At 44.8% G+C, this 27,168-nt stretch overlaps 2 protein-coding genes across 3 annotated transcripts in view; one reads left to right on the forward strand and one right to left on the reverse strand.

Moving 5' to 3' along the window:
* LOC119164830 (transmembrane protein 209) overlaps nt 1-19,276 on the reverse strand; it is a 36,019-nt gene extending 16,743 nt beyond the window's left edge. Inside the window, exons 1-7 of the mRNA XM_075873033.1 lie at nt 18,978-19,276; nt 18,202-18,260; nt 18,006-18,137; nt 13,384-13,546; nt 10,591-10,669; nt 2,062-2,143; nt 327-407 (exon numbers count right to left, since the gene is read on the reverse strand). Of these exons, the coding sequence (XP_075729148.1) occupies nt 327-407; nt 2,062-2,143; nt 10,591-10,669; nt 13,384-13,546; nt 18,006-18,137; nt 18,202-18,260; nt 18,978-19,144 (763 nt within the window). The 5' untranslated portion in view covers nt 19,145-19,276. The remainder of the gene's footprint in view (nt 1-326; nt 408-2,061; nt 2,144-10,590; nt 10,670-13,383; nt 13,547-18,005; nt 18,138-18,201; nt 18,261-18,977) is intronic.
* Nucleotides 19,277-20,139: 863 nt separating this feature from the next.
* LOC119163390 (uncharacterized) lies at nt 20,140-24,914 on the forward strand. Of its 2 annotated transcripts, none has more exons than XM_037415376.2 (6): nt 20,140-20,379; nt 21,097-21,560; nt 22,422-22,730; nt 23,194-23,310; nt 23,764-23,900; nt 24,351-24,914. In XM_037415376.2, the coding sequence occupies exons 1-6, from the start codon at nt 20,278-20,280 to the stop codon at nt 24,575-24,577; spliced, it is 1,356 nt and encodes a 451-aa protein (XP_037271273.2). In that variant the 5' UTR covers nt 20,140-20,277; the 3' UTR covers nt 24,578-24,914. The 2 variants fall into 2 exon arrangements, with proteins under 2 accessions (XP_037271273.2, XP_037271274.2); XM_037415377.2 differs by having other exon boundaries at nt 22,446-22,730.
* The last annotated feature ends 2,254 nt before the right edge of the window (nt 24,915-27,168 follow it).

Raw genomic sequence — 27,168 nt, forward strand, 5'->3', positions numbered from 1 at the left:
TCCCCAACACTACCCTCAACATGTACCGGAAGAGCAAGAAAGCTGAGTAAAATTGGTTTACTCAAAAGTAACCGACCACACACACAGCAAAAGGTTTATCATCATATTTGCACAGCGCAAGAAGACGAGTAGTCACAGCGTTAACTACAGAACAAAGAAACATGGACGGGAAAATAAACTTCTGTAACTACAGAAGGAATTTCTTCCTTCTGCAGTTATGCAGTAAGTACTCGCTTTTTTGCACTGCTGTGCAAATATATTGATTACGAATCACCAACCAGCCCAAGCATCCGTCTCATCAGGTTTATCAAATTTCAGTTACATACCGAATGACAGGCTACGATCAGATTCTTCGTGCGAAGCCAGGTAGTCATCCAAGCTCCGTTCATCGCTTATGTGCCATCTTACTGCATGAATCAAAAAACAGTGCCTAAGAAATAGAATTCACTATGTGGAAAAAAGCTTCACAATTTGCCCTGTGATGAGCAAGCAATGTGAGAAAACTGCATTGTATCTGCATGTAAATATTTCTTTTTGTATTCTTAAAAATGCACTTATATACCACTTAAGATGGTGCCCCATCTATGAGGGCTCATTTTTTTCATTGTTAGACACAATATTAACGAGATCTAACAGACAACGATGCCAAGGAAAGTTTCCCTGGCATCACTGTCTGTTAGTTCTCATTATTATTGTGTCTAACAAAAGAAGAAATAAGCCTTCAAATTTATGCATTCCTTCTTTCATAGTGAGAGTCTCAATTTCACAGACATGATGTGTTAAAGTCGTATGCGAGGGATTATCGGTCAGCCACCAGCTCATAAGATCACATGCTACATGACGCCAACAGGCAGAAAAAGAGTGTTCACACATTTTTCCCGAACTAAAGAATGGCATCCAAATAAAGATTTTATTCGTTTACTATAAAATTCTTTCAAATTATGAATAAATATATCATACATATACATAAGCAGTTTGAACTCGACTTAATAATGTAGTCTTCCATTTTGCACACTTTATGGAGTATACAGTAGACTCTCACTGAGTGGAACCTGAAGGGACCAGGAAAACCTGTTCCATTTAATAGGAGTTAAGTTCACTCAGACATGAACAGGGGTGCAGAATACAAGTATCAAACCGATCTTGTCGTAAGCACTTCTTCCATTTTTAAGAAGCAGTTCCACTTAAGAGATTTCACTTTACTCAAGAGTCTACAGTTTATATACACATATACCCCATAAAGTGGACGGGGAGATGACCTCCACTGTAGCTCTGATGGTAGAGCATTGATGATTGATTGATTGATGTGTGGAGTTTAACATCCCAAAACCAACATATGATTATGAGAAACGCCGTAGTGGAGGGTTCCAGAAATATCAGCCCCCTGGGGTTCTTTAACGTGCGTCGAAATCTGAGCACATGGGCCTACAGCATTTTCGCCTCCATCAAAAACGCAGCCGGGATTCGATCCCGCGACCTGCAGGTCAGCAGCAGAGTACCTTAGCCACTAGACCACCAAGGCGGGGCTGTTGGTAGAGAATTGAAGGCTGCAGGTTTGATCTCTGCCAGCGGCAAGTTATTGTTTCATCCACTTTTCTTTGTTCGGATTTGAATTATCGTTACTACTAATAACATCCTCTATACCTTTTTTGGCATCATTGTCTGTTACCACTGATTAATCGCCCATCTATGAGCCCACATAGTCGGACTTAGATATCATGAACATTATATGCTACCACTGGATTATGGGATAAATAATGGAAACAAAAACCTCATTTACCACTCTTGCACTGCTCTTGAAAATGTACATACATTCTCACAAATACATATTCGATAAAACAAAGCTATTTTTACGTCAGGCGTGGCTAACATTATGAGGACATTCAATTATATTATTTCTTCTGCTCAATTTTTTACTTTAAGCTCCACAAAAAAGGCTGTGTGTGTACTGCTGAAGTTGTAAAACCCAACTTGACACAAGATGAAGTTGGAGTTAGAGTTAATGGATTACCAATTCACAAGAAAGAAACAACCATGAAATTGGAAGAGCAGCACCCGTACCTTGAGGTGAGGAACCCCGCCAGTGTAGGCCACTTGTGGCTCCTCCGAGTGCAGAATCTGGAGACCTATCTGAAAAGCCACTCTATGCCAAGGAAAACAACAAAACCAATGAGCGCGTGTACACGCATGTGTGTGCGCACGTATGTGTGGGTGCAATGCTATAATGACACCCTGTGCTCCAAGAATTTGGATCTATTATGGCCCGTGTTAAAATCACATATTGTACTAATAGCACACATTAAATGTGTTCTGTTTAACAGAACACATGTAAAAGTACACCAGTTGAAATGATGTACTTGTTCCTGTTCATACAGCCTCTGTAGAATTTAGAGTGCATAATTCAAACACTTAGCAAATGAAATCCTTTCGTATTTGCTATGCACCCACTACGTGACCTTAAACGGCCCCTGAACCCCCTCTGATATTTTCCCAAACATTTCAAGTAAATAAGCGAATCGCGTGCAGAATGTCGTCGCAATCAACTATGCCAAGCATCGCAGTGCTACAGGTACCGGGAGCGCCGCAATTTCAAAAAAACAATAGCTTCTCCTTTCCAGTCCCCGCCATTCCCACCACTGACATGTGTAACATCACCAGTGAAACTCGAAGACGTTGCCACTTTCGATGCTTGCGATTGGCCGAACGACAACCGGCGACTTCCGGTCATTCTGCAAACAGCTATTTTCCCAGGAAGCTCTTACCCACGTGCTTGAAGAAATTAGCGACCACAGAGTTGTCCTTTGTTCACTATATCTACCACGTGCCGACAAATCAAAGGTAACTAAGCAGTTATTGAATTACGCATGTGCTGACATCGATAAGATGAACCGTATGTTAGATGATCTTATACCAATATTTGAGTCAAGCTTTGAACATCGCGCTGCAAACGAAAATTGGCTTTAGTTCCGTGACACACTAAAAAAAATAGAAGAATGCTGCGTCCCGAAACTAACAATCAGCACCAAAACAAATGACCCGTGGTTCACACGCGATGCAAAAAGATGCCTAAATAGGAAGAAACGAACTTTTAAAAGGGCTACACGAACTAATACTCCGGAAGATTGGCTTAATTATAAAAATCTTTCAAAACAAGCTGAGGCTTCAATAAAAGAGGCCAAGGAAAAATATTTTAACTGCACCTTACCTAACCTTTTGAAAACTGACCCCCAGAAATTCTGGCGCGTGGTGAACCCTACAGCCTACCCTTCTGAGCCAACTCTACTGAGTGATCAAGGCAAAGCTTTGTCGCCAGAGGAAAGTGCTGAATGCTTCAACGAATTTTTTGCATTTGTGTTCACGGAAGAACTTCCACTAGACTCACTGACACTGTTAAAACCTACCATTCACGACCCTTTTTCTTCAATTACAATAACTGAAAATGGTGTCGCACAAGCTGTACAACGCCTTCCTCGCAAGACTAGCCCGGGGCCCGACGGAATTAGTGCCAAACTCCTAAAATTAACCTGCCACAGATCAGCGTATTTATTGTCGCTGATCTTTCAGCAGTCGCTTGACACGGGCTGTGTACCGGAAGACTGGAAATATGCCTTTGTTAAACCCATATACAAATCCGGCCAAATGTCAAGTCCGAACAACTACCGTCCAATCTCTCTAACCTGTATATCTTGCAAGCTATTAGAACATATCATTTACTCGAAAATTATATCTCACTTGAACAGAAACAACATCCTCATCCCAAACCAACACGGCTTTCGGGAAAAACGCTCTTGCAACACCCAACTATTCGAATTGTTGACAGACTTGCACAAATCCATGCATAGCTCTGCTCCTACAGATGCTATTTTTATAGACCTTTCAAAGGCTTTTGATCGCGTCCAACATAACCGATTAATAACTAAAGTCCGTAACCTCCAGCTTGATCAGAAAACAATCCATTGGATTCAAGAGTTCCTCTGTAACCGGTCGCAATCGGTCAAACTTAACCACATAATTTCCAGAAAGTGCATGGTAAAATCCGGTGTCCCCCAGGGCTCCGTGCTCGGACCATTATTATTTTTGGTCTACATCAATGACATTGGATCTAATATTGTTTCTTCTCTACGCCTATTCGCAGATGATTGCGTTATATATAAGGAGATTACCGAACCGAATGACAGTAGCATCCTACAGTCAGATTTGTTAAAACTCAGAGTGGCGCAACTTGTGGCAGATGCACATCAACGCTGAAAAAACCAAACATATTAGATTTACTTCCGTAGTCAACCCCTCATCATCCGTCAGATACATAGTCAATAGCACCGTACTTGAGACCGTTTCATCCACAAAATACCTCGGCATTTTCTTTAGTTCCGACCTAACCTGGAACAGTCACATTGAATACATCACCAGCAAATCATCAAAAAAACTTGGTCTTTTGAAACGCCGCCTCAGATGCGCAAACTTGAAAACTAAACTTCACGCATATCAAGCTCTGATCAGGCCTTCACTAGAGTATGCGTCAACCATCTGGCATCCACACACGGCAATGTTATCTGATATGCTAGAATCGGTACAAAATAAAGCAGCTCGGTTTATCACCTCCTGTCATTCTCGCCACCAAAGCGTAACATGTCTTAAGAGTTCTCTGAACCTTCCATTGCTTGCCACGCGCAGAAAGTTGTCCCGCCTATGTTTTTTCCATAGCTTATATCATAGTGACTCGTCATTTTCCCGATCATTCATTCACCCGGCTCCCCACGTTTCTGATCGCATTGGTCATGCACATAAGGTCAATCCAATATACTCACACACTAAGAAATACCAATTTTCACCTCTGCTGTTATCCATTAACGAGTGGAACGCGCTGCCCTCAAACATCGTCGCTATTACAGAACCCTCCATTTTCCAGTCTGCAGTACTAACTTACTTAGAAGTTGACAATAATTTGTAACCACCATTGACATTTAATGTGTAACGCATGCTTAGAGAATGTTTATTGCTATTTCTTGAAATATGTTTCCTGTTATGGTGAGCTGCTTACTGTGTTTTTTGCTTATTGTGTTATTAGTAATGTTGCTTGGGCTATCGGTCAGTTTGATTACTAGTATTACTGACATGTTGTTTTACTGATGCTATAGTAACCTCTTGTATGTATCCCCCCTTATGTAATGCCCTCTGGGCTCTTAAGGTATTTAAATAAATAAATTTGCGCGCACTTTGCTGTTCTTGGTCATGTTGCCACTCGCGAATCGACATCTGTGACCCGTAAGGCAACATCGGGTCCATACCGGCACGATTCATAAGGGCACGGGCCAGCGCGACAGCAACAGCGGTTAGTCAACGATCAGTGCACCCAGATGACACACAGAACACAGTTGACGGCGAGCTGGGTGGTAGGAGTGGTGGATCGCGGCAACCGGAAATAGACGCTGTCTTGAAGAGCGCGTCAGCGGTGACGGATGCCACGCGAGATGAGGAGGGGCACTCAGCTGACTCAGCGAGGAGGGGCCAAGCGGTTTTGGAAGAGGGCAGCGTAAGAAATAGAAAAAAAGCGATCATCTCGTTTCGATCATCAAACGCGTGTAATTCCGCTATTACAGCACCGTTTCAAAAAATTCTCACGGCTACGTGTTCATTGTAATCTTGAGCACAACTTTCTCATCTCCTTTCGACAGCTGGGTGGTTTAGGGGCCCTTTAAGGGAAAAGGCACAGTAACGTGTGTGCCTCTTGTTATGGGTCACTGACTTTAAACGATTAAATCATTATGATGATCCCATGTTCTGACACCTGATGACAATGTACACTGTTGCGACCGGCCTTTGCGGCAAAGGCGACTCCAGAGAAAGATTTCGAGGAAGCAGGAAGGCGAACTTAACAGAGGGTTTATTTACATTCTGTACATGGCGAGCCTCTTCAACGATGCGGGTGGCTCATTATAAAGGGTACATTCTCCCCAGATCCCTAGATCAAGGAATGGGTGCAGATTGCACTGTCCAATCACACGTCACATACAACTTTCGAGGGTGACGGTCACACCCACCCAGGTGTGGCCATTACTATTTAGGGATGGTCACTGCACTACAATGTAACAATGTAACACCAACGTGGCTCTTCCTTGTCATGTGAGTACTGCTTGGTGAAGAGTCTGAGACTCAGACGACAGGATGCATTAAAAGGGCCCGCCACAACTAAGTTTAAAAGGTCCGCCGAACCGCTCACTATATTAGCGGGGCACGTTGTCATCAGGTGCCCCGTGGCCACCTCATTTATCGTATGGAAAATCCTAACATGCCACCTGTGTGGATTGAATTACTGGGCTGACTCTACACTGACAATACAGTTGAAACCAACTTTGGTGGAACATGCACGTGCATCGTGCCAGTACAACGTGGTCTCAAACAAGGATGCCTTCTTTCCCCATTGCTACATATGCCATATATACAGTGGTCTGGAACATGCCCTCCTGGGTTCAGGTGTGGGGTTCAACCTCAACTGCTCCTACGATGGCACCCCAACAACTTGGACACTACCCAGCCTTGTTTTTGCCGATGATCTCATGCTGCTGGCTGTAAATCAGGTGCAACTGCAACATCTGGTCAAAATATCAGCCAACATCCTTGACACCCTATGTCTGGCCTTCAATCCAAATAAGTCAGCGGTGCTCCAGTTCTCTGGGGATTGTGCCAAGGCTGGTCTGGTGCTGCCAAACAACGAAGAACTGCCCAGGCCAGAGGAATACCGATACCTAGGCGTGTTACTGTCCACCTCAGAGAAGCTCATCTCGTGACATGAAGCATGCTTGAAACAAGCGGCACAGCGAGCCAGCTGCATAGTGCGTCAACAATGCCTGTGGGGCTGTAGTCGATACCACATGGTGCGCGAACTGTGGAAAGCTGTGCACATGCCTGGTCTCACCCACGCAAACTTGGCTGTTTGTCTGGCAGCACCGAGACGGGATTGGCTAGAACGAGGACAATGAGAGGTGGGCTGCATAGCCTTAGGCCGCTATAAGCGTGTCACCATGAAGGCTATCCAGGGGGATGTCAGTTGGTCTTCGTTCGAGGATCGAGAGGCCCATACCAAAATCTCCTTTAAATATTGGCTACAGACCATGAATGACAACAGGTGGGCACGCAGGCTCTTTCGTTATATATACATCAAGGGCATCCGCACTTAATGGAGGTCACGAGTGATGTTCCTTAAGCGAAAATAAGGCCTCCTCGATTACACCTATACCTCGTTATAACGAAGTTGAAGGGGAGCCACAATTATTTCGTTATATCCATTATTTCATTATATCGATTATAACAGTTTGTGGCAAGGTATGCTCAGATGGGGCACACCTATCAGCATGCAAAAACGGAAACCACCTCGCAGCCCAATATACCGCTATGCGACTACGCGTGCGACGTTCGAATCTCATTAATTCGAACACGCTTAATTCGAACTTCCTGTTAATTCGAACTCATGCTGTGGTCCCGCCAAAGCTATGTGTATTCCAATGGGGCGAAAACGCCCTGTAATTCGAACGTGCAAGCACTTGCGACGGTTAATTCGAACATACCGCACTTCGAAAATGCTCTCAGCACCATGCCCGACCCCGTGGCGGCATCTCTCAATGCTGCACGCAAAGAAGACAAAGAAGAAAAGGAAAGAAAAGACTGTGGCGGATTGTTTGCTCTTTCAAATGCCGATCTGCAACGAGCCTGTGCCACACTTCTCCATTTTCCGTCTCTGCACATAGAGACCCTTCTCCTCTCAAGGCTGCGCGCGAAGAGAGAGGAAAAAAAAAAAAGAAAGCTGTCGAGTAGAGTTGACTTCTCTGTATTGCTAATGTGCTTCTCTCCACGTGGAGACGTTCCTCCTTTATCGGTGCAGAGGGTAGCAGGGGAGATGCAGTCGTTGCTGTCGTCTTTAGAGAGTGTTGGTGCTGGACTTGGCCACGCGCTACTACGCTTTGCAAACTGCTGCGTGCGAAATTGATTGACTCACTGCAAGGCAAACGTGTGCAGACGTGTATCACTAATTACTTCAATTAATGACGGATGTACCTGATTTGTAAATAAAGCTTTCCCATCAAGTGAGAGGGAAATCACTTTGCACCGCGGCACCCCTTCTCGGTCACGTAACTCGCTGAGCGATTCCTCAATCGTTTCTGCTAACTGTGTGGAATGCGCCCCCTGTGAAAAGAAAAGCTTCGAGTGTCTCTGTGAGATGCGCGCATAGTCTCCGACCAGCACATCTTCTTGCTACGATCTGCGTAGGACGCGCCCAATGTCCGTGACGGACGCACTCAGTGTCTCTGCAAGAGACACAGCTTGCTCGTAACTCCACCGAGTGAATGATGATGAGTGGGGCAAAGCTTGAAAGAGTTTTATCGATAAACCGTGAACCCTTCATCTGTCCGTCTCTCCATCCATCTGTCTGTCTCTCCGTCTGTTCGTCTATACGTCTGTCTGTGTGTCCATCTGTCTGTTTGTTTGTCTGTCTATCTGTGTCTGTCTGTCTGTCCATCCATCTTTCTGTCTACGACAAGGTACATAGACAGGCAGACTGGTGGCTACGACAACGGAAGGGGGATAGAGTCACAGCAAAAGGGCATCAGTCCCGCTGCGACGCCATGTTCTCAAAGTACTCGGATACTGAAAGGCACGAAGCGCATACATTTAAATCCAATTTATGCCACCTCGCAGCCATTTCAATCCATTCGTTTCATTCCAAACGGTCTCTTCAACCATTCCTTTGCCTCCGTCCGAGAAATGGACGAAAGCAGACACCTGACACCTTGGCTCACGTGACTTAGAATGTCATGGCATTCGTCACGGCTCAAATGGGCCAATCACGTGCGACTCGATCGAGCGGAACGCCTCCGTCCGAATTGGGCTCACTTGACATAGAACGTCACGGCATTCCCGACAGCTCAAATGTGCCAATCACGAGCGACTCGATGGAACAGAACACTTATGGCCAGATTTGGAACGCGTATAAGATTGCACCACAGGCCAGCAGTTATTTTCACTCCATCCACAAGCAGACACATGGCTGTGCGGTAGAACATCCACTTGCCACGCAAACGACCCGGGTTCGATCCCAACTCAGACCCAGAATTTCTGTGAAATGAGCACTGTAATGTTATTGCGTTCATATACACACACACACACCGATATATATATATATATATATATATATATATATATATATATATATATATATATATATATATATATTGTAACCAACTTATAGGGGTACTGCTTATAAAACTATATTGTTAAAACAACGAGAAGCTGCTACACTATCAACTTTTCTATGTCTTTTATGGTGAAATAACCTGCATAGGGCAATATCTGCATATTACATTCTCGGTGACAACAGTGAATTCCGGCTGTTATGTGTCTGTGACAAAATGTAACGGAATGTAAAATCCTCGAAAAGAAAAACAAATCAGAAGTTCAAGCAACTGAACTCCTGCCCCCAACTCCAATGTCCCCAAATGCTCCTTTGGATGTGCAATATGCTTCACCGCACAGTGTTGTAGCAACTCCAACGTCCCCAAATGCCCCTTTGGATGTGCAATATGCTTCAACGCACAGTGTTGTAGCATTGCAGCAAAGCCTACTTTCAAAATGCACTATGCTGCAGTAGCAGTGGTGGCTATTTATTGCATTTTCCGACACGCAATTCGAATAAACAGTTTAAACTCGCAAAAGTTTCAACATCCAAAACTTTCGATGCTGCCATACATTACCTTTATAAAGCTTGTGACGGTCACGTGAAAGCGTCTGAATTTTCAAGCATGTGCACGCAAGCGCTTGTGACAAAAGTGGCTGAGGCAGAGATAAAACGGGCTGGTCATTTTCGTTGCACGCAACGTGCATGCGATAACATTGCCCCTTGTGCGAGGCATGCTCTTGATGACCCCTCAAGCAGAGAAAATGCCCCACCTGTCTCTCGTTTGCATTGGGGTAGGCTGCGTTGTTAGAGAGGCAACTTGAAACTTCGACCGCAACGGCACTGTCAATGGTGCCAACGTGCATGCTATCTTGGCAGACATCACCAAACAGTTTGTTTACTATGTGTTGAGATTTCAGAGTACAAAAACTGCTTCACTCCATTGAGCTACCATATTTCCTTACACCACTGACCTTTTAAGAGTTATGCGAGATCGGATCCAATAGAGTTAGCTAAAGCCTTACTTCGTATAACATTCAAATTTGTTGCTATAGCATTGATTGTTTTGCCTTTGAGGCGAAACTTCTATTCTGCACCATCACCATCCCCAAACTCACAGAGGGCGCCCCAGGTGATGATGATAAAGGAGCTCATTTGGGCACGCACATCATGGATGACGGCTCATGAAGGCACCAAAGACCGCGTGGGAGCAGTTTCGGCGCAATAATGCGTTTTGGAGCAGGATGGCGCAGCAGAGTCGGTTTAGTACAGTGTGGCACAATCGACGCAGCCCACCCACCTGTGTTCCTTGTACAAGATGCACTATGTTCTTATTGTGAGCGCAAACAGTAAGCTGTGGCTGCCAGTTGCAAGAACATGTAACCCTGCCCTCACAGTACAGTGCGATAAAGTGTACCCACCTTGTCAAGGGAAGCATTTGATCCTGGGTAGTACATCCAGGAACTAGAGGACAGGCTCGCGTTGGCACCAAAGCTTGAACTGGAACAGACAGTGTAAGAAATAGTTAGAGCTGTGTGAATGGCAAAATTTGTATTGGAAGTGAATCTAAATATTAAAGTTTGAGTATGAACAATATCATTTTTTTAAATATTACTCAAATATTAATTGAATATGCTGAAGTGAAATTGCATTAAAAAAATTGAAGAGGATTTCTAAGCATACTCTTATGAGAAAGTGTTGGCATGGTAGTGTTTCATAGTTGTCTTATCAAGAATGAGACACTGCGACCAAAGTGTTGCCGACAACATTTTACACATCAAAGGCAAACACCCTCAGCCTCTCCTCTTTCAACTTTTGTCGAAGCCAAACTTATTAACAATATTAAATTATGAATGCTAAAAATCTTCAGCACCCAGTTTTTGGCACTTCCTGCCCACATTTCAGGTCCGAAAACGCTTAAATTGAGCACCCACTTTTTCCACATCTATCATCTCCATATTAGAAACAAAGTTTTGTTGCATCAATACATTTGCAACTGCTGCAGAACCTCAAAGACATCTTTGCCGCAATGCAAACGTGATGGGGTGAAGCACATCAAACTTCTGAAGGAGCCCCTGCCAATTGAACGTTAGCAGTATATTTGTGTTCAAGAAGCTTAAATAGCTCGAATTTTAAAATTTCAGCCCAAATCAAACTGAATAGTAAATGCTTTTTGAAAAATATTTATAATTTCAAGTATTCGCACACCCCTAGATATAGTACATCAGAACCACAGTTGTCACATCTTTCTGAAGTGCACTGGCAGACATGGAAAAATGTACTTGACTTATTTCAAAGGCTATGTCTCAGGTTAGGGAGCATTTGAAGAAACAGCTAGCTTAGCACACACAATGGATGAGGTGGTTCTGCTGGTCCTCATATAAAAGGCCACTGAAGTCACTAGCTAAGTCAAAATACAAGAATTCAATCATGTTGAAATTAGAAAAATATTCTATTTTGCCACTTCTAATACACTTCTTCCCTGGAAAATCAGTTCAGTGAAAGATCACATGATAGGAGGAAACTTCACTAGTGTAAGGATGCTGTCAACCACCCATTTAGCAGTGTAAAGCTACAAAGACACTAATGTGCCTTGTCAAAAAATTTATAGTAGCACAGAAATCTGCCAGCCAACCACTCAGTTCAGCTGGCATAGTGACCAATCCAAAGAGCTGTTGGTGCCAGGTTCAAGTCCCACACCACAACAAATTTTACATTAACTAGAACTCTTCCTTTCAGAGAAATCCGTATGAGCTCTTTTCATGCCAACTTCTGCAACTTCTCCCTGTGGTGCCTCTAGTCTGGACAGATTCCTATGCTGCCCTCAGTAAGTAATCTTTTTGGTACAGACCAGATACTTAGGAACGTTAGACTTGACCTTTACGAGGAGATCAAGGATGGTGAGGTTTTCTCACAATTTAATATTGTGAGAGTGCTGACGCCCTTTGTAAAGTAGTTTGCGCTGCACAGCGCACGTGTCTCGCCCAAAAGCCGCATTTCGAGTTACAACCACCGGGCGATAGGTGGCGTTGTGTTTGCGAGAGTTGGCCACCACTATCGTCATCATCATCATGGTGTAGCACCGGCGGTGACCCCTGGCGGAAAACAAACCTTGGTGGCGGGCGAGAGTTGAGCGAGGCTCTCCTGCGCGTCGCGGTTGCCGCGAACGGTTGTCTCTAGCGTGGGTCCTCGGCGCGTGGTACCGCGGCCTGCGCGCCGGGGGCCCACGTGGTAAGTCAGGCGTTGGCGACGCCGTTTTGGGTATGTTATTGTGTGTTTGTCATGTTTTGGAGTGCATGGAAATTGTGTGTAAGGATATAGTCAAAAATCCGACGGAATCCCGTTTGGTCGGGGACAAACATAGTGCAAAATAACAAAAACGCCGACCAATGTGAAATACACAAAACTTAAAAATTTTCAATTTCTTCCTGAAGTCTCTGTATCTGAGGCTTTAGCTGTGATCCCTCACTGACCGTGACTGAACATACGACAACCGGCCTTGAAACACCGCATGCTCGACCCAGGGCATGCTTGGACCTCACAAACACATATGGCACATTCTTGTCTTCGCATAGAAGCGGCAGGTGTAAGACAATTTCCAGGGGCGTCGCGGCGGCCATGATGATGATTTCGGCGAGCCCTCGTCATGGCCGCCGACGCGATGCCCCTGGAAATCGTCTTACACCTGCCACTTCTATGCGAAGACAAGAATGTGCCATATGTGTTTGTGAGGTCCAAGCATGCTCTGGGTCGAGCATGCAGTGTTTCAAGGCCGGTCGTCGCCTGTTCAGTCACGGTCAATGAGTGATCACAGCTAAAGCCTCAGATACAGAGCCTTCAGCAAAAAATTGAAAATTTTTAAGTTTTGTGTATTTCACCTTGGTCACCGTTTTTGTTTTTGTTATTTTGCACTATGTATGTAAGGATGTCTTAGTGGGTTGATCACGATTGATGTATCATTCGACGGACGATATCGTCGTTATAAATTAGTTAAATAAATGTGTGTATGTTGTTTGGTATGTACCGACCGTGTCTTTCACTCCAAGAGCGCGGCGTGGTGCTCACTCGCCATTTCGAGACCCCCCAATATGTACACCAAAATTCACACACATCTATTGCCTTGGCAATGCTTGGAAGAAACAAAATGTAAAGTGACATCACAAAAACAATGATAACACAACATAAGCAATACAAAGGCAATTGAAGAAACATACCCAGCAGAGCCCCAACTTGCCGCGGATGTGTCGTGTGGAGTCATTGCCATTGATCTTGAAAGTGGCGAAGGGGTTGCAGAAGGCAGGACAAAGCTATCAAGGCTGGGCCACCTTTTCTCAGTTTGGTTCGTCTGAGGAGGGCTCTTCACGTTGAAGCCAGGGTCTACAAGCCAGGAAATTCGTGAAATCCGAAACGCTGTCACTATCATAAGGTAGCATTCACACTGCTGACTGACAAAAGTCTGTGACTGGCAACTAAGAAGCTACTCATTGCGACCATGGTTCACACAGGAAATAGGGACATGCCTTTCATCAAAACTGTGATTAGTTCTGTTCCCGTCTGTTTTATTGCAAGCACAACCATGGCCACATAAAATAATAAAATATGTGTGCCTTTTCTAGAGGGTGACAGGCTTTAAAAAGATGAAGCCCTTATGATAACCACATGTTCTGATGCTCGATAGCAATCGGCGCTTGTAACATGCATTTTTACTGCAATATTTCATGTTGTATTGTGAAGCATGTATATACAGGATGCGTGCGCTTGCAAAGCATGAAAATGGCTTTGTAGTGTACATGTTAAGCGCCAATGTAGTGTACACGGATCCCGAAGGATTAGGGTCACTAGCGTGGGTCCGGTCTTAGCGAGCTGCAGGGCACGCATTGACCGTCGCCGTGGCGAGAACATGGTACTGCTAAAGGTCGCAACACTTTATTGCCTGCGACAACACCAAAAACACAGTACAGAGCTCGTTGCAACAGGAGCTGCGAGAAAGCAAATGGGCTTATCCACGCCACAGGCAAAAAGTACTACACAGGTGGTCGCGAGCACGTCCCCGTGGGGAAAGGTGATTCACGGGAACACAGGGACAAAAGGGCCTTGTTACTCAAGCGAAGGAAAAACTCTGGTCGCGTTGGCTTCTGAGAGGTACGGATCGTCGTAGTATGACCACGCACTAGGACACCGCACCGCTCTTCGGCCTAGTGCACGAGGGGGGGGGGCTACAAAAGGTAAGCGTTGGGCCTGGGCGCCATTGGCGAAGTCCGAACGAGCCCCAAACAAAGGGAGCCGACGAACGGAAAAGAATTGCGTGCTTACCCCATGTCGTCCCGCAGAAAATCTCCCTCACTCCTGACGGGCGTGCGTGTAACGTCCCGAGAGACTTTGCGCATGGCGCCACAGTCGACATCTGCTACCGGGTGAGAGGGGTTAATACTTACTCCCTCTCTCCCAGCGCGACAGACCGCGAAGGAGAGTGATGTCTGGACATGAGAATGCAGAAAAAGGTGGCAAAGCCTGTACATAGGCGGCGGGCTAGCCTCGATTCCCACAACCGTCTCTGCATTTCTAAGCAGAGGAAGTTATTTTCATTCTATTCACAAACAGACGAGTGACAGTGTAGTACAACATCTGCTTGCCACGCTAACGACCCGGATTCATTCTCCACTCATACCCATAGTTTTCAGGGGCGAATCTCCTTTTAGTCTAACCTTCTCCTGCGTCAGGGGTAACCGGAAGAAGAAAACGAGAAAAAAGAAAGGCAGTATCTCCCGAACAGTATAATAAATGGCACTATCTCAAAAACATACATACAAACTGCAGTTGAGTGAGGATATTTTAGATGGCGCTGTACTGCTACACTCCGATTGGCTGCTGCGCGGGCTGTGCCTGGGTGCGCGGGGAACAAGTGCCTCTCTCCGTCTCCTGGATCGCCGCTGTATGTGGCGGATCGGGGGCATGCATGAAGCAGAGCAGCGGCACTGCAGCGGCTCGTGCTCATCGCCTCGATGGTGGGCATGGACGAAGCGCAGCTGAGGGCCGCGGCAGCTCATGCTTGTCGCCAGACAGATGAACGCATGGGTATACGACGGATACTTCGCCCCACTCATCATCATTCACTCTGTAGATATGCTGTGATTTTTTATTATTTATTTTATTTCCATGTTTCTCTATTTTTTGGTCAAGCAAAGAAGATGATTTTTCCCTCATAACCAACAACGCCGACACAGGAACTTCTGCGAAATGAGCTCTTTAACGCTATTGCGTTAAAAAATGACCTTCAGCATATTGCCACAGCTACTGCAGTGCCATAGCCCTGTGATCTCATAGGCTCAGCACCTTTGAGACTGTAGCTGCAAAGCTGGAGAATCAGCCGGAAAGCCATTTTACTAAAACATGCTTTTCAACCAATGCAACCTATCAGTGTGACTGCACTCTGAGATGATAGCATGTCGGACCTGATACTTCAATCATCATTGAAGTTTGAGTAGAGCACTGTAGTAAACAGCAGTACCACTTTGACATAGGAGTAACACAGCAGATGTCAACTCCGTAGAAATATGAAAGAAAAAAAAAACCTTCACTTTCGGGCTGTGGGACCATCACAAACTTCTGAGAATCGCACAGACTGCCAGATGAACCTATACCTAAGTCTTAACAAAGATCAATTTCAAACGTTCTTTAGAAGCAATGCTCCTGAAACTAAAACTGCATGTTAGTCATGTCATATTGGTCGAACAAGGTGAAAATTTGTACTAGCTAAGTCGAAGAAGTAAGGGGCAGCCCATGAACAAATTTGAGAGACCATATTCTCTTGACCACATAAAAGCATTACGTCAAGAAGCTTAGGAAAATTGCATTAGCACTTCTTGATTGATTTGATTGATTTGTGGGGTTTAACGTCCCAAAACCACCATTTGATTATGAGAGACGCCGTAGTGGAGGGCTCCGGAAATTTTGACCACCTGGGGTTCTTTAACGTGCACCCAAATCTGAGTACACGGGCCTACAACATTTCCGCCTCCATCGTAAATGCAGCCGCCGCAGCCGGGAATCGAACCCGCGACCTGCGGGTCAGCAGCCGAGTACCTTAGCCACTAGACCACCACGGCGGGGCGCATTAGCACTTCTTATAATTTGAAAGTATCTAAGACTCTCAGTAAACGTAAATCTGTTAGACATAACTGCTGCTTAAATGGAACAAGTTCCTGTTATATGATTGGTTTCATACTTGAATGCTGCAACTCGCTTCACCTCTCAGTCATTGTAAGTCCTGTTAAATAGAACACATTTACCCGGTCCCCTCACTTCAGGTTTCGTTTAATGAGAGTTTACTGTATTGTAATGCAATGCAAAAATAAATTCAAGTAAAAGCACAAAACTAGACACCGAGGACGTGGTGTTTGGTCTTGTGTTCCTCAATCATGCTTGTATTTATTTTACACTTCAATGGCTTCATTCACCATTAACCAACAATGTGAACCAATAATTTTGTATGATACGAATCTAAGTGTCGATCGTATAGTTATAGTTCAACGAGCGGTTATACTGCCACCGAAGGCAGAATAACCGCAGGTCATTAGGAAACTGGATACCTACAGAAGGCCAACACACGAGCGGAAGACAGAAAGCAGAAAGTCAGGTGGGTCTATGAGATTAAAAAATTTACAGGTATAATGCAGCAGCAGAAAGCACAATATCTGGTTGATTGGCGGATCATGGGAGAGGCCTTTGCCCTGCAGAGGGTACAGTCAGGCTGATGATGATGAGTGCCACCCACAAAGAGTAGTGTCCTTCTGTGCACCGCTTCTTCAAAAATCATGGCTCACCAATTAGCCCATCCGTACATATTGTCACGGGGTCGTGACGTGGATGAAGGGAGCAGACTGGATGTTCGGGTCAAACTGTTTATTTGGGCCGAACTTGTGGCCAGTAAACGAAAAGTCAGATTACAGTAGCATACCGGCACTGATAGCGGCGAAGTGTGTCAGCATTTGTACACGTGCCATCGAATATTCTAGCGTTATCACTAGCATCCACGTAGCTTCCAGAATAATCTGTAATGTTCATGAAATAGGCGTAATCTTAACAAAGTGATTTACTGCAATTCTGAAGCTTCTCGAACACTGCAAGCACGTTTTGCGCTGAGAATTAGTGACAGTGAGACGGGACGATAACAAATCTTGAGGAGGGAATGTGGCAATGCTAATGAGTGGTAAATGACTGAATGATACTGAGCAAGCAGGAAACACAGTCATCTTGTACCAGTTCTGACCAGGTACAGTGGTCAACACGCGTGCCCTAAAACGATGGAGCCTCACGCTCACAACAGCACAAGCGACCTCTGGAGTTCAAAGCAGGCCACGTCTGAGCATGCACAAAGTCAGTAATGTTCCTGCTTTGCCGTTTTTGTTCTTGTTTATTGACGTGGCCACGACAACTGCTTTGGCAGACAGAAGTGCTGTCAACTGTATAGAACAGAAAAAAAAAGTTCAATCACCTGGTCGGTGCGTTTTATACTATGAGCTCATTCTTTGTTCATGGTATCATGTCATAACAGCAGTTCATTTCGTTTTTTGCTTTTTTGTGTGTGCTGAGCCATTCAGAGTGCTTTCGATGGTCAAAGCAATTGCATACGCGGTGACAAGCAAGGATAAAAAATTCAAGGCGGGCGCATTGATGGCACGGCCCATGATTAGGTGTGTAGTATTTACGACAGCAGATATCACTTTTGCAGTTCTGAGTTCAATGCTCCGTCATTCTAGGCATGTGTGTTGACCACTGCACATCAGAGTCTGCGCTTTACTGTTACCTAACATCTAGGGAAATGCTACAGGCTTACCCTTTTCAGATATGCGGAACAACTTCATCTGCTTGGGAGTGATGGGCACTGGCTGCTCCCAAAAGTGAGTCCACATGTATGAAGCAATGTACACAAGGGCGTTGCAACAAAGCAGTGCACCCAAGGTACACTCTGCATAACAAAATAAAGCGGGAATGGTTAGCACCAAAATAGCATTTTAAGTAGATCAACTTACCAATGTACCAAAGCACTAACCACTCTTCTTCAAAAAACCTCATCACCGATCCTAGGCGCCTGCCGGAACAAAACAGTAAAGTCAACTCAACTAACACTGTTCGTAAAATTAAACAATTACACAACCAATCACGGCTACGGTGCCATCCTATCAATGTAGCACCAGCTCCGAGGGTTATTTCTGCGACGCTGAGTCTACATTTCGCAACTGAATATGCTTACGGGTTTTCTTTTATACATCACTCTTTGAACAAAACAGTCTTGAAGAATTTATGTTGTATTATGTATACGCTAAAGGAAACTTACTTAGAAAGTAAATACGATATAGAACTTAATTTTCATAGGCTATATATCACTGTGGGCTTGCTCTCACGGGAAATATTCTGGCTGCCTAAATTGTCAGCTGCAAGAGAACATTGGTGGACTCGCTGGTTAGAGCTAGGGCCCTGGTAGAAAGAAAATTTACCCGCCAGCATGGGTGTTCTGCCTTTATTTGCATTAAAGACTTCAGCGTTATTTGTGCTATAGTGGGATCATTGTGTTGATCCTAGTAGCGTGCTTGGTTTCATCCTTCAAATGAAATCATGGGTGTCGATCACCCATGAGTTGCCAAAGTCTGGCAACTAACTGACTTATGCAACGCCAAACAGAACCTTGCCTCGATCAAAACCAAGCGAAACATCGAGCGAGAAGCAGCACGATGAACGGCCATTAAGTGCCACCTGACAAGCGTAACGGACGGAATTGCAGTACAAACATATAGAAAAGTAGACGCACAGATCGATGAGCACGGCCAAAGCGAGGAGAGAGTTGACAGTCGCCTGTTTCAATGCTGGCTTCACACGTTCCATCCTGGCTCTTTTGGCAAATATGTCGTCGACCACCGGCATTCGGCCATTGCTCGAAGAAAACCGACCACTGAGGTTCCCCTGATTGTTACTCATGTTCGCAGCTATCTGCAATGCGTTCCGCCTAAACGAGAGAGTTCCACAAAATTGTTTTCATAGTCCTGCTAGCTTTCAACCTCACAAACACGCTTCGGCTACTTCGGCAAATGCCGCTAATGTTGATGCTTACTGCGATGCGTTTGTCCAAGCTGCCGCAAACAATATTTTCTAATGCTCTCACATAAAGTTTTGTATGAAAATCCATGTGCTCTTATAAATAAAGGCATCTCATGGCATCAGCTCGTCATTTACACGACAATGTACAAAGGAATCAACAAAACAAAACTTATGTTTGATATGCAGCTTTTTTTTTTTTTGTGCAATATCCCGAATAACTTGACTTGTGCGTTCGTTTCAGTTAAGAAAACTAAAAGCACGAATTGCTTTGTTAAGTTCCAGCTTGTAGGAAGTACATTCCTCCATCGTTGACAAGGCGCTGCCGGCGCCTTTTATTAGAAGACAACGAAACCGAAACGCGAACCTTGTCGCTTGAAACGGAACAATTAAAATTGTTCCGTTTCAAGCAGTAGGTTTAAATTTAACTGCAGATAATGTTCTAAGTTTCGGTGCCTTTAGCTTGGGACATTGCCACAGGAGCGTATTCGATGCTGTATGCAATTTCATTCGAGAATCAAAGCGCATGTCATAATAATGCCTGCTTAAATATATTTCTGAAGACACTTGTCTAATTTTGAATGAAATTTGCATATTCATTTGATTGTGACCGGGTGAGATAAGCTCGATTGTCTGGTCTACTCAAAATTTCTGTCTTCCACTGTAGTATTACCTCACCTTTTCTCTTCTTGATTCAATCTTCAATTATTTGTTTAGTTTAATATTCCTTTTTAGTTAATTATTTTTTTCTATTACATCATTAGTTTTTTCATTAAGGATAAACCTTTTAATATATCTCATATAGGATACTTCTAGATTTCATGGCCAATCCCCCATAGTGGGTATGTGCCAGTGCGAAGGGGCAACAACAACAACAACAACCTTGTCGCGCGCGGTCTGCTTCAAGGGGCGATTCCGGCATAGCCAGAAGCTACGCTCTGGCGTAGAAACTGCTGGGCTTGCGGAGTTGCCCGCTGTCATGATAGTGATCTAAAACGCGCAAAGCCGCTTGTAACATGAAGGAGCCTCGCAGGGGACATTCTCGGCGCTGTCGCAGCGTTGAGTGCCGCAGCGAAAACGCCGGCGAAGAACACCTCTTCAGGAATCCTCTCAGCAAGGTACGCATACGATCAGAGCTCCTGAAGACACGGGCGATACTCCTGCATTGCTGCTATTTCTTTTCCAGAGCTTAGTGATCGTAGTTATTTTTAGAGTTCATAATGGGGCGTTGTGTGAAAGATTGGTTTCATATTGCTGGATTGTTCATTTCATATGCGAGCATATGCGAGCGCAGGCGATTTTAATGCGCCGCACGAATCGTGAAATATAGAGAGCTTAGTCGCACCCCCCCCCCCCCCCACACACACACATACACACAAAGCAGCGGCGCACTAGTGGTGCGAAAATAAAGATCAACGGAGTAGGTATACCCTTCTTTAACAATGTCTGCAATCTCCACTTGCTCCCTCCTCCACTCGTCATCGCTAAACTATGCATTAACCTCCCTCCCCTTTTATTTCTTCCTCATTCCCACTACTATGGCCGTTCTCTGCAGCTCCCTCGAGACGATTTTACATCAGAATGTTAACAGCCGCGCTGCAACAATTCCCACAGTGTCTCCTGGACTGCGTTCATGACCCCAGTTCACTCCGCTCCGATCTTCCCACCAGAAAACAATGGTCGTCCACCATGACCTAGCCACTTTTTGTGCGCCGTTTCGTGCGCGATCTGTGCAATGTGGGTAGCAGTGCACTGTATGCAAAGTGACTGTAAAGTTTTATTCCAATTGGAGTATCAGTTATCGCTATCTAAAATGTGGCCGCTATCGAGTGCAGTGGTACCGCGGCCGACGGCGAAGCAAAGACGATGAAGCTGGGCTGCTGGATGCCGAGTATGATGCCAGTCACGAAAGCCATTCACAGCAGCAGCAGCAGGTGCGGGGCAGCCGACAACCTGGGGCAGTCAGCACTAATGGCTCAGGGGGAGCGCCCAAGTCATTGGCGAAACCCAACAAAAGCAGCAGCAACTGCGAGTCCAAGAAGTGCCCTTCCTCCACAACGTCTGTGCAGCCGCACAAGCCGACAGCAGCCAGTGGGACCTATGGCCCGCGGGTGCGCATATCCCTGCCAGAGGAAGACCTGAGCACCAGGGCCAGACAGCAGGGCCACACTGTGGCCCATCAGCAAGCCGAACGTGCAGACAAATCTGAGGTGCCCGCCTTGCCACCCAGACCCGCATCATGTCAGCCCATGCAGCTACCCAACAAAACACGGTCATTGTGTCCAGCCGAAAGAGCCCGGTACGTATGCTCCAGAGGCTGTAGTGAGGCTAAGTGTACGTACAGCTCAGTGGTTGAAGCATTTTGCAATTATGCCACGCATGACAGTATATATATAAAAGAACCTCGCGTCTTTTTTGCCAAAACATTGTACATATGAAACATGAATCTTTGCTAAATAATGCACGCCATATTCATAGCAACAAGCATCAATATTGTGATCATGCTTTCATTGCACATATGAGGGTCCATCCATAGCCCACCAGGCACACTTGTGATGCCTTATCTTTGAAACTCTTTCTGCAACTCGCCAAAGTTTTCCTAAACTGGATTTACTTGTACTCAGACTTGCTAAAATTTTTCTCAGCGATACTTACTAGAACTCAAACTCGCCAAACAATATAGTCACTCAGACTCACTCATACTCGCGACTCGATCCGAACCTGGATCAGTCCAATGAGTCGATTCATGAATGAGGATACTCATATAACAAAACAGCACAGCTAATTAAGTAATGAGTGGCCCCGCTGCGGTGGTCTAGTGGCTAATTTACTCTGCTGCTGACCCGCAGGTCGTGGGATCGAATCCCGGCTGCAGCGGCTGCATTTTCGATGAATGTGGTAATGTTGTAGGCCCGTGCACTCAGATTTGGGTGCACGTTAAAGAACCCTAGGTGGTCGAAATTCCCGGAGCCCTCCACTATGGCGTCTCTCATTATCATATGGTGGTTTTGGGACGTTAAACACCACAAATCAATCATGTAATGAGTGCTTCCAGTAGCACATCTCAGTAGTTTAGCTAGAAAGCTTGGCAGTCATCCCTTAATGGTTTCTGTTGAGCTGTTAAAGTTTGAAAGTCTGCTTAGTACGCTCATATTTGCAGATGTGGCAAACACTGTTCTTGCAGGCTGGCCTTCCCAGGGTGCCACAACCAAGAGGCGGCCTCTGGCCACTCACCGTCCAGGGCTCTCACCCAGAGCCCTGCCAGAGCTATGGGTGTTCAGTCACTGGATGCCCTGCTTGGCCAGCTCTGTTCGGGCAACTGCAAGATCTCCATGAAAGTCAAGGACAAAGAGGGCAGGGCAAACAAGGACAAAGACATCAAAGTCCACAAGGATGATGACAGCAAGACACATGCCCACAAACACAACGAAATCTGCTGCATGAAAGAGGCAGCTCAATGCAGCCGAAGGCAAGTTTCTTCCACTGACAATTCACCTGCTTTTGAAATGCGCTTTCCTAACATTAGGGGACTCTGTACATATGCTTCAATCGAACAATTTTTTTTAACCAAGTTGCATTCGATATAGCACATTTTTGTTATATCAAAGATTTGGTGAGGAACCTTCTATATTTTATTTACCTTGTTATATTCTTGTTTATAATATGATAAGACAGAAATGTGGCCCCTGCTAGTTCAGTAAAAGTCCTTCAAGTTAAGTATTGTCAGCTGCAAATAACCTTTAAAACAATGACCAAAAAAGATGAATACTACTGAACACAAGCACATGTTTTGTTTTTTTTCGAATACAAAATGCCAAATATTTCTCACTAAAATGAAGATGGAATGAAAAATATTTCTCGCTCCGTTTTTGTTTGATATATAACTGATATGATGCAAGTGCTTGTCATGAGCTTTTCTGTCTCTCCTGCAGCCACTTTCCTAGCACCTTCCCTACAAGCATAGAAGTCCTCATGACGGTAAATCACTCATGCACAACGCATCGATCCATATCGGAGCGAAGCCTGCAGCGTGACAGCTCTATGGTTAGGTAATGTATGCATTTGCTTCTGGATTAACTGAGGCTAGTTGGATTGACATCTCTCTGTGGAGGCAAGCTCAGGAGAAAGCCGTTTGATCAGCTGAATTGGGGAAGCACATGAGTTAGTGCACTCCCATGTCGCAAAAAACATTGTGGGCACAATAAGCCTCCTTGGTAGAAAACAAATCTTTTAGGTTTTGTGCTAAAGCAACAGATAGCATAGCAGCATGATTTGCCCAACAGCATCATCATGAGCAACAATTCATGCAATTTCTGCAGTTTGTTGTTAATTGTTTGTTAGCAAACAAATTTATTGGAACGAAAATATAGGTGCAGTGCATACTGGCTTCACCACTTTTGCCACAACACTTATGTGATAAACACAATTGCAAAGTGCACAGATTGTTTAGCAAGGTTTGGTATGCAGATAACAGTAAAAAAAAATTGTGTTTTCCTCTGCAGTGTGGTGCATTCAAAACCAGGCCACCAAGAGATCATCTCCATCCCAAAGTCTCGCTTCATTGTTGTGGCTGCACTGCTAACCATTGTAATGGTAGCCTGCTTTTGCATCACGATATACTCTTTCTCTGTACCTGCAGGTGAGTTTTTTTTTACAACATGCTCGAGGCCAAAGACAGGATTTAGTGAATTGTTGGAAGTGGTATCTTAGTGCACAGCAGCTTCTTACAGAAGCCATCCTATCACTTGGGAGCACTTGCACTGCAGAGGGGCTCAGCAATCTAGTGTACTAAGCCAGTACAAATGTGCAGCATTAACAAAAATCACGCTTGCTCAGTGGTCATTTTTCAAGGAGTGACACACAACACTTACATTTCATATTGCTGAGGTCACTTTTGAGTTTGTGGTAGCTAATGGTGATTGCAACTGAAGGCCTTTCATTGTAACACCTTGATGCAACCATGAGATGGTAACCTTACTAAAATCGTATAAATTTAGAGTGCCTAGGCAGTGCTGCTAATTCTCTCTCATTATGACTTCGCTCAAAACTTCAAGTGGTCAGTAATGAGAACCATTTGCTTTCATTTCAGAGCATGACCACACGCAAGCAAACCAATCCACCAAGACTGCAAGCCCAAAAGAGAACGTGCGGTCTTCGTCCAGCATAGCTGTTGGTGGCAATACAACTACTGTAGCCACCATAGCAGCTGCATCAAATGCTTCCCAAACAGTGCGAGCCCAGTATGACTCCCTACTTCAACATCAACGGACAAATGTTAATGTTTCGCAAGGCCGGCCACGTATTGTGATCTTGTAGTCAGGAATGCCATTTAACTTCGTAAATTTGTTGGTTAATGGGCAGAAAAATCTACTGCTAGGGAAAACCTGCTTCATAAAGCAGTATTGGGGCATGCTATTATACAGAAGCCTTTGGGGCATGCTATTATACAGAAGATCTACAGTGCTTGGCTAATTACAAAAAAAAACTTGCTGTCACTACAAAAGCACAGTCACACCGCCTGCAAGATGCGAATAAGACAAACTACAGTACTTGTAGTCGGTTCTTATGAAATGCACAAACATAAAAGATGAATATTTAACAGTGAACGTCTCCCTCTTTGTATATTATAATAAATATATTGACATTCTTCTCACTCACTGGTACATTCAAACTCTTAAAAAGACATGTATGGGAATGCAAGTTTCTTGCATATACCATAAAATCCCAAGCAAGCACCCACCCACCCCTACGGAGAAGAATGATTCGACAAGATTTGTAGTGGGGCCCTTGCTCAGTCAGGGATAAAAATTCAAAATGGCAGCAGAAGAACCGCAAAAAATGAACAATGCACTCCCGTGCTTGTAATTGAATGCTTTATTGAATATGCGAGCATTAAAGTTTTCGTTTGCCATCATGGGGCAAATAAAAACTGAATGAAATAGTGAAAATTGTGGAAGAGAACAGGCCGCGTATTCCCGAAGAAGGAAGGGAGGGGGGCGCTTGCTCGGGGTGTGGCCGATCACCAGGTTTGACAAATTTGAGCTGACAAGTGCAATGCGTAGATAAGGCGTTCACGGGTAAAATTTCAAGATGGTAAATTTTTTTTTTTTTTCAATTTTTTTCTAATGAATTGCAAGGAGTTGGGGGGCTAATGTGCTAGCGTTTTGCATGCGTACGTGTCCCCGCGGTCAGCGCACCGAGCAGACGACAGCCGTGGAAGCAAAGGTTACGCTCCCACGCGTTCGCACACTCATTGTGCTCATCTATTCAACCGCAGCTAAGCCAGCGTTTCCAAACCAACCTACAGAAACAGGCAGTAGACCAAAAAAAAACGCTGGTCAACAACAACAACAACAAAGAAAAACACCGCTAACGTGCTCTGGGGTTGGGCTCGCTTGGGCATGTCATACGCACATGACCTCTTGGTCGGATGCCAGAGAGGATAGCGAAGAGATTTGGCTTGTGAAGGCTACACCGGCCGCGGCAATGGTTTCGAGCACCGGGCCGCGGCAAGGGTTCCCCTCCTCTCGTCCTCGTTTCGCGCCGGTTCAAAAAAACAGTTTTCTCAGTTGGTAATGAACCGATTGAAAAAAATTTTATGGCATAATGCTCCGCAACAGTCACACAACTTCCACTGTCTAACTAAAATTTGTTATGGGGCCTGGTGAGTGGCCCTTTAATCAAATCGGTTATGCTTTTTTTTCTCAGCTGCTTTACTGTGGGACATGTGCTGTCGGGCCTTTCTAACCTAATCGATAGTTACACTTGGTATTTCTAACTTAATCGATAGTTACACTTGGTGGTTGATATTGCTTCAACTTGGAGGAAGACGATTAGCATTGGGGCTCTTTTGTTCCGAGTAGAAGTACTCAACTACCTTCACTACATCATTACAAATTGTTAATGTTGCCCTGCTTATCTCTAACAGTATGCAATGGGGTCTTTCTCAACTTAGTACGAAATAGCAAAGCTGTTTAGGCTTCTCATTCCGCTAGTTTACATGACCAACAGAAACAGGTATACGCCAAACAGCTCCTAGCATAGCATGACCATGCATAACATAGCAGTATGGCAAGGCGGGGGGAAAGGGAAGCATGACTGAGGAAGGCTGACGTTCGGTTGATGAGGAAGTGAAAAGGTAAATCATAGCATAGCAAAGGGTGCGAAGGGAAATTACCATATTTTTGCATGTATAACCCACACCAAAAACCTAAAAATTTCAGGGCGCAAGTGAGGGTACGAATAATGCGCTGAGTTTTTTTCTGTATTGCTGCTTCACAGCATTGTGTGTTGTGCAGTTAAGCCTCTTGACAATGTAGCGAACGCTATGGAAGTGGTTTCTGCAAATTCGTGTTGCTCCGCAAGAAGCACTACAGCTTGTGGTCGATTTTGGTATTGCTTCCTTGCATAGCTGAAGCTATTAGAGAAACATTTGGGGATAGACAACTCGTTTGTTCAGTGTAAACCTTACTGTTACATCACAAGTATGTTTTTAGACGTTTGCGGCCGCACAGTGACTTCGCCACCCTCCAGGTGCCCCTACGTCACGGACGCTATGGACGCCATGTTTACCTTGCAAGAAGGCTTGCCGAAAAGGTAGTGCTGTCTAAGAAATAGAAAGGAAAGGAATTTTTGCAAAGTAAACAATACCCGTATCTTATTTACATCTTCCCACAACCGTTTTGAGTTCCATAATAAATAAAGCAGTATTTATTTCAGCACGGCAAATCAGATATCAGTAAATTCGAGGTAGCAGACATGCATTTCACTTCTATTGCTTCCACGGTGCTGTCAAGTAAAGTTGTCGGCGCTGGTGAACTCTCTTTACTTCCAAAAGCACTTGTTTTTGGGTGACTTGGTGCTTACATGGTGCAGATAACTGAGGTGCAAAAAACATTTTGTGAAAT

The sequence above is a fragment of the Rhipicephalus microplus genome, chromosome 9 (genome assembly GCF_043290135.1).
Source record: "Rhipicephalus microplus isolate Deutch F79 chromosome 9, USDA_Rmic, whole genome shotgun sequence".
Lineage (NCBI taxonomy): Eukaryota > Metazoa > Arthropoda > Arachnida > Ixodida > Ixodidae > Rhipicephalus > Rhipicephalus microplus.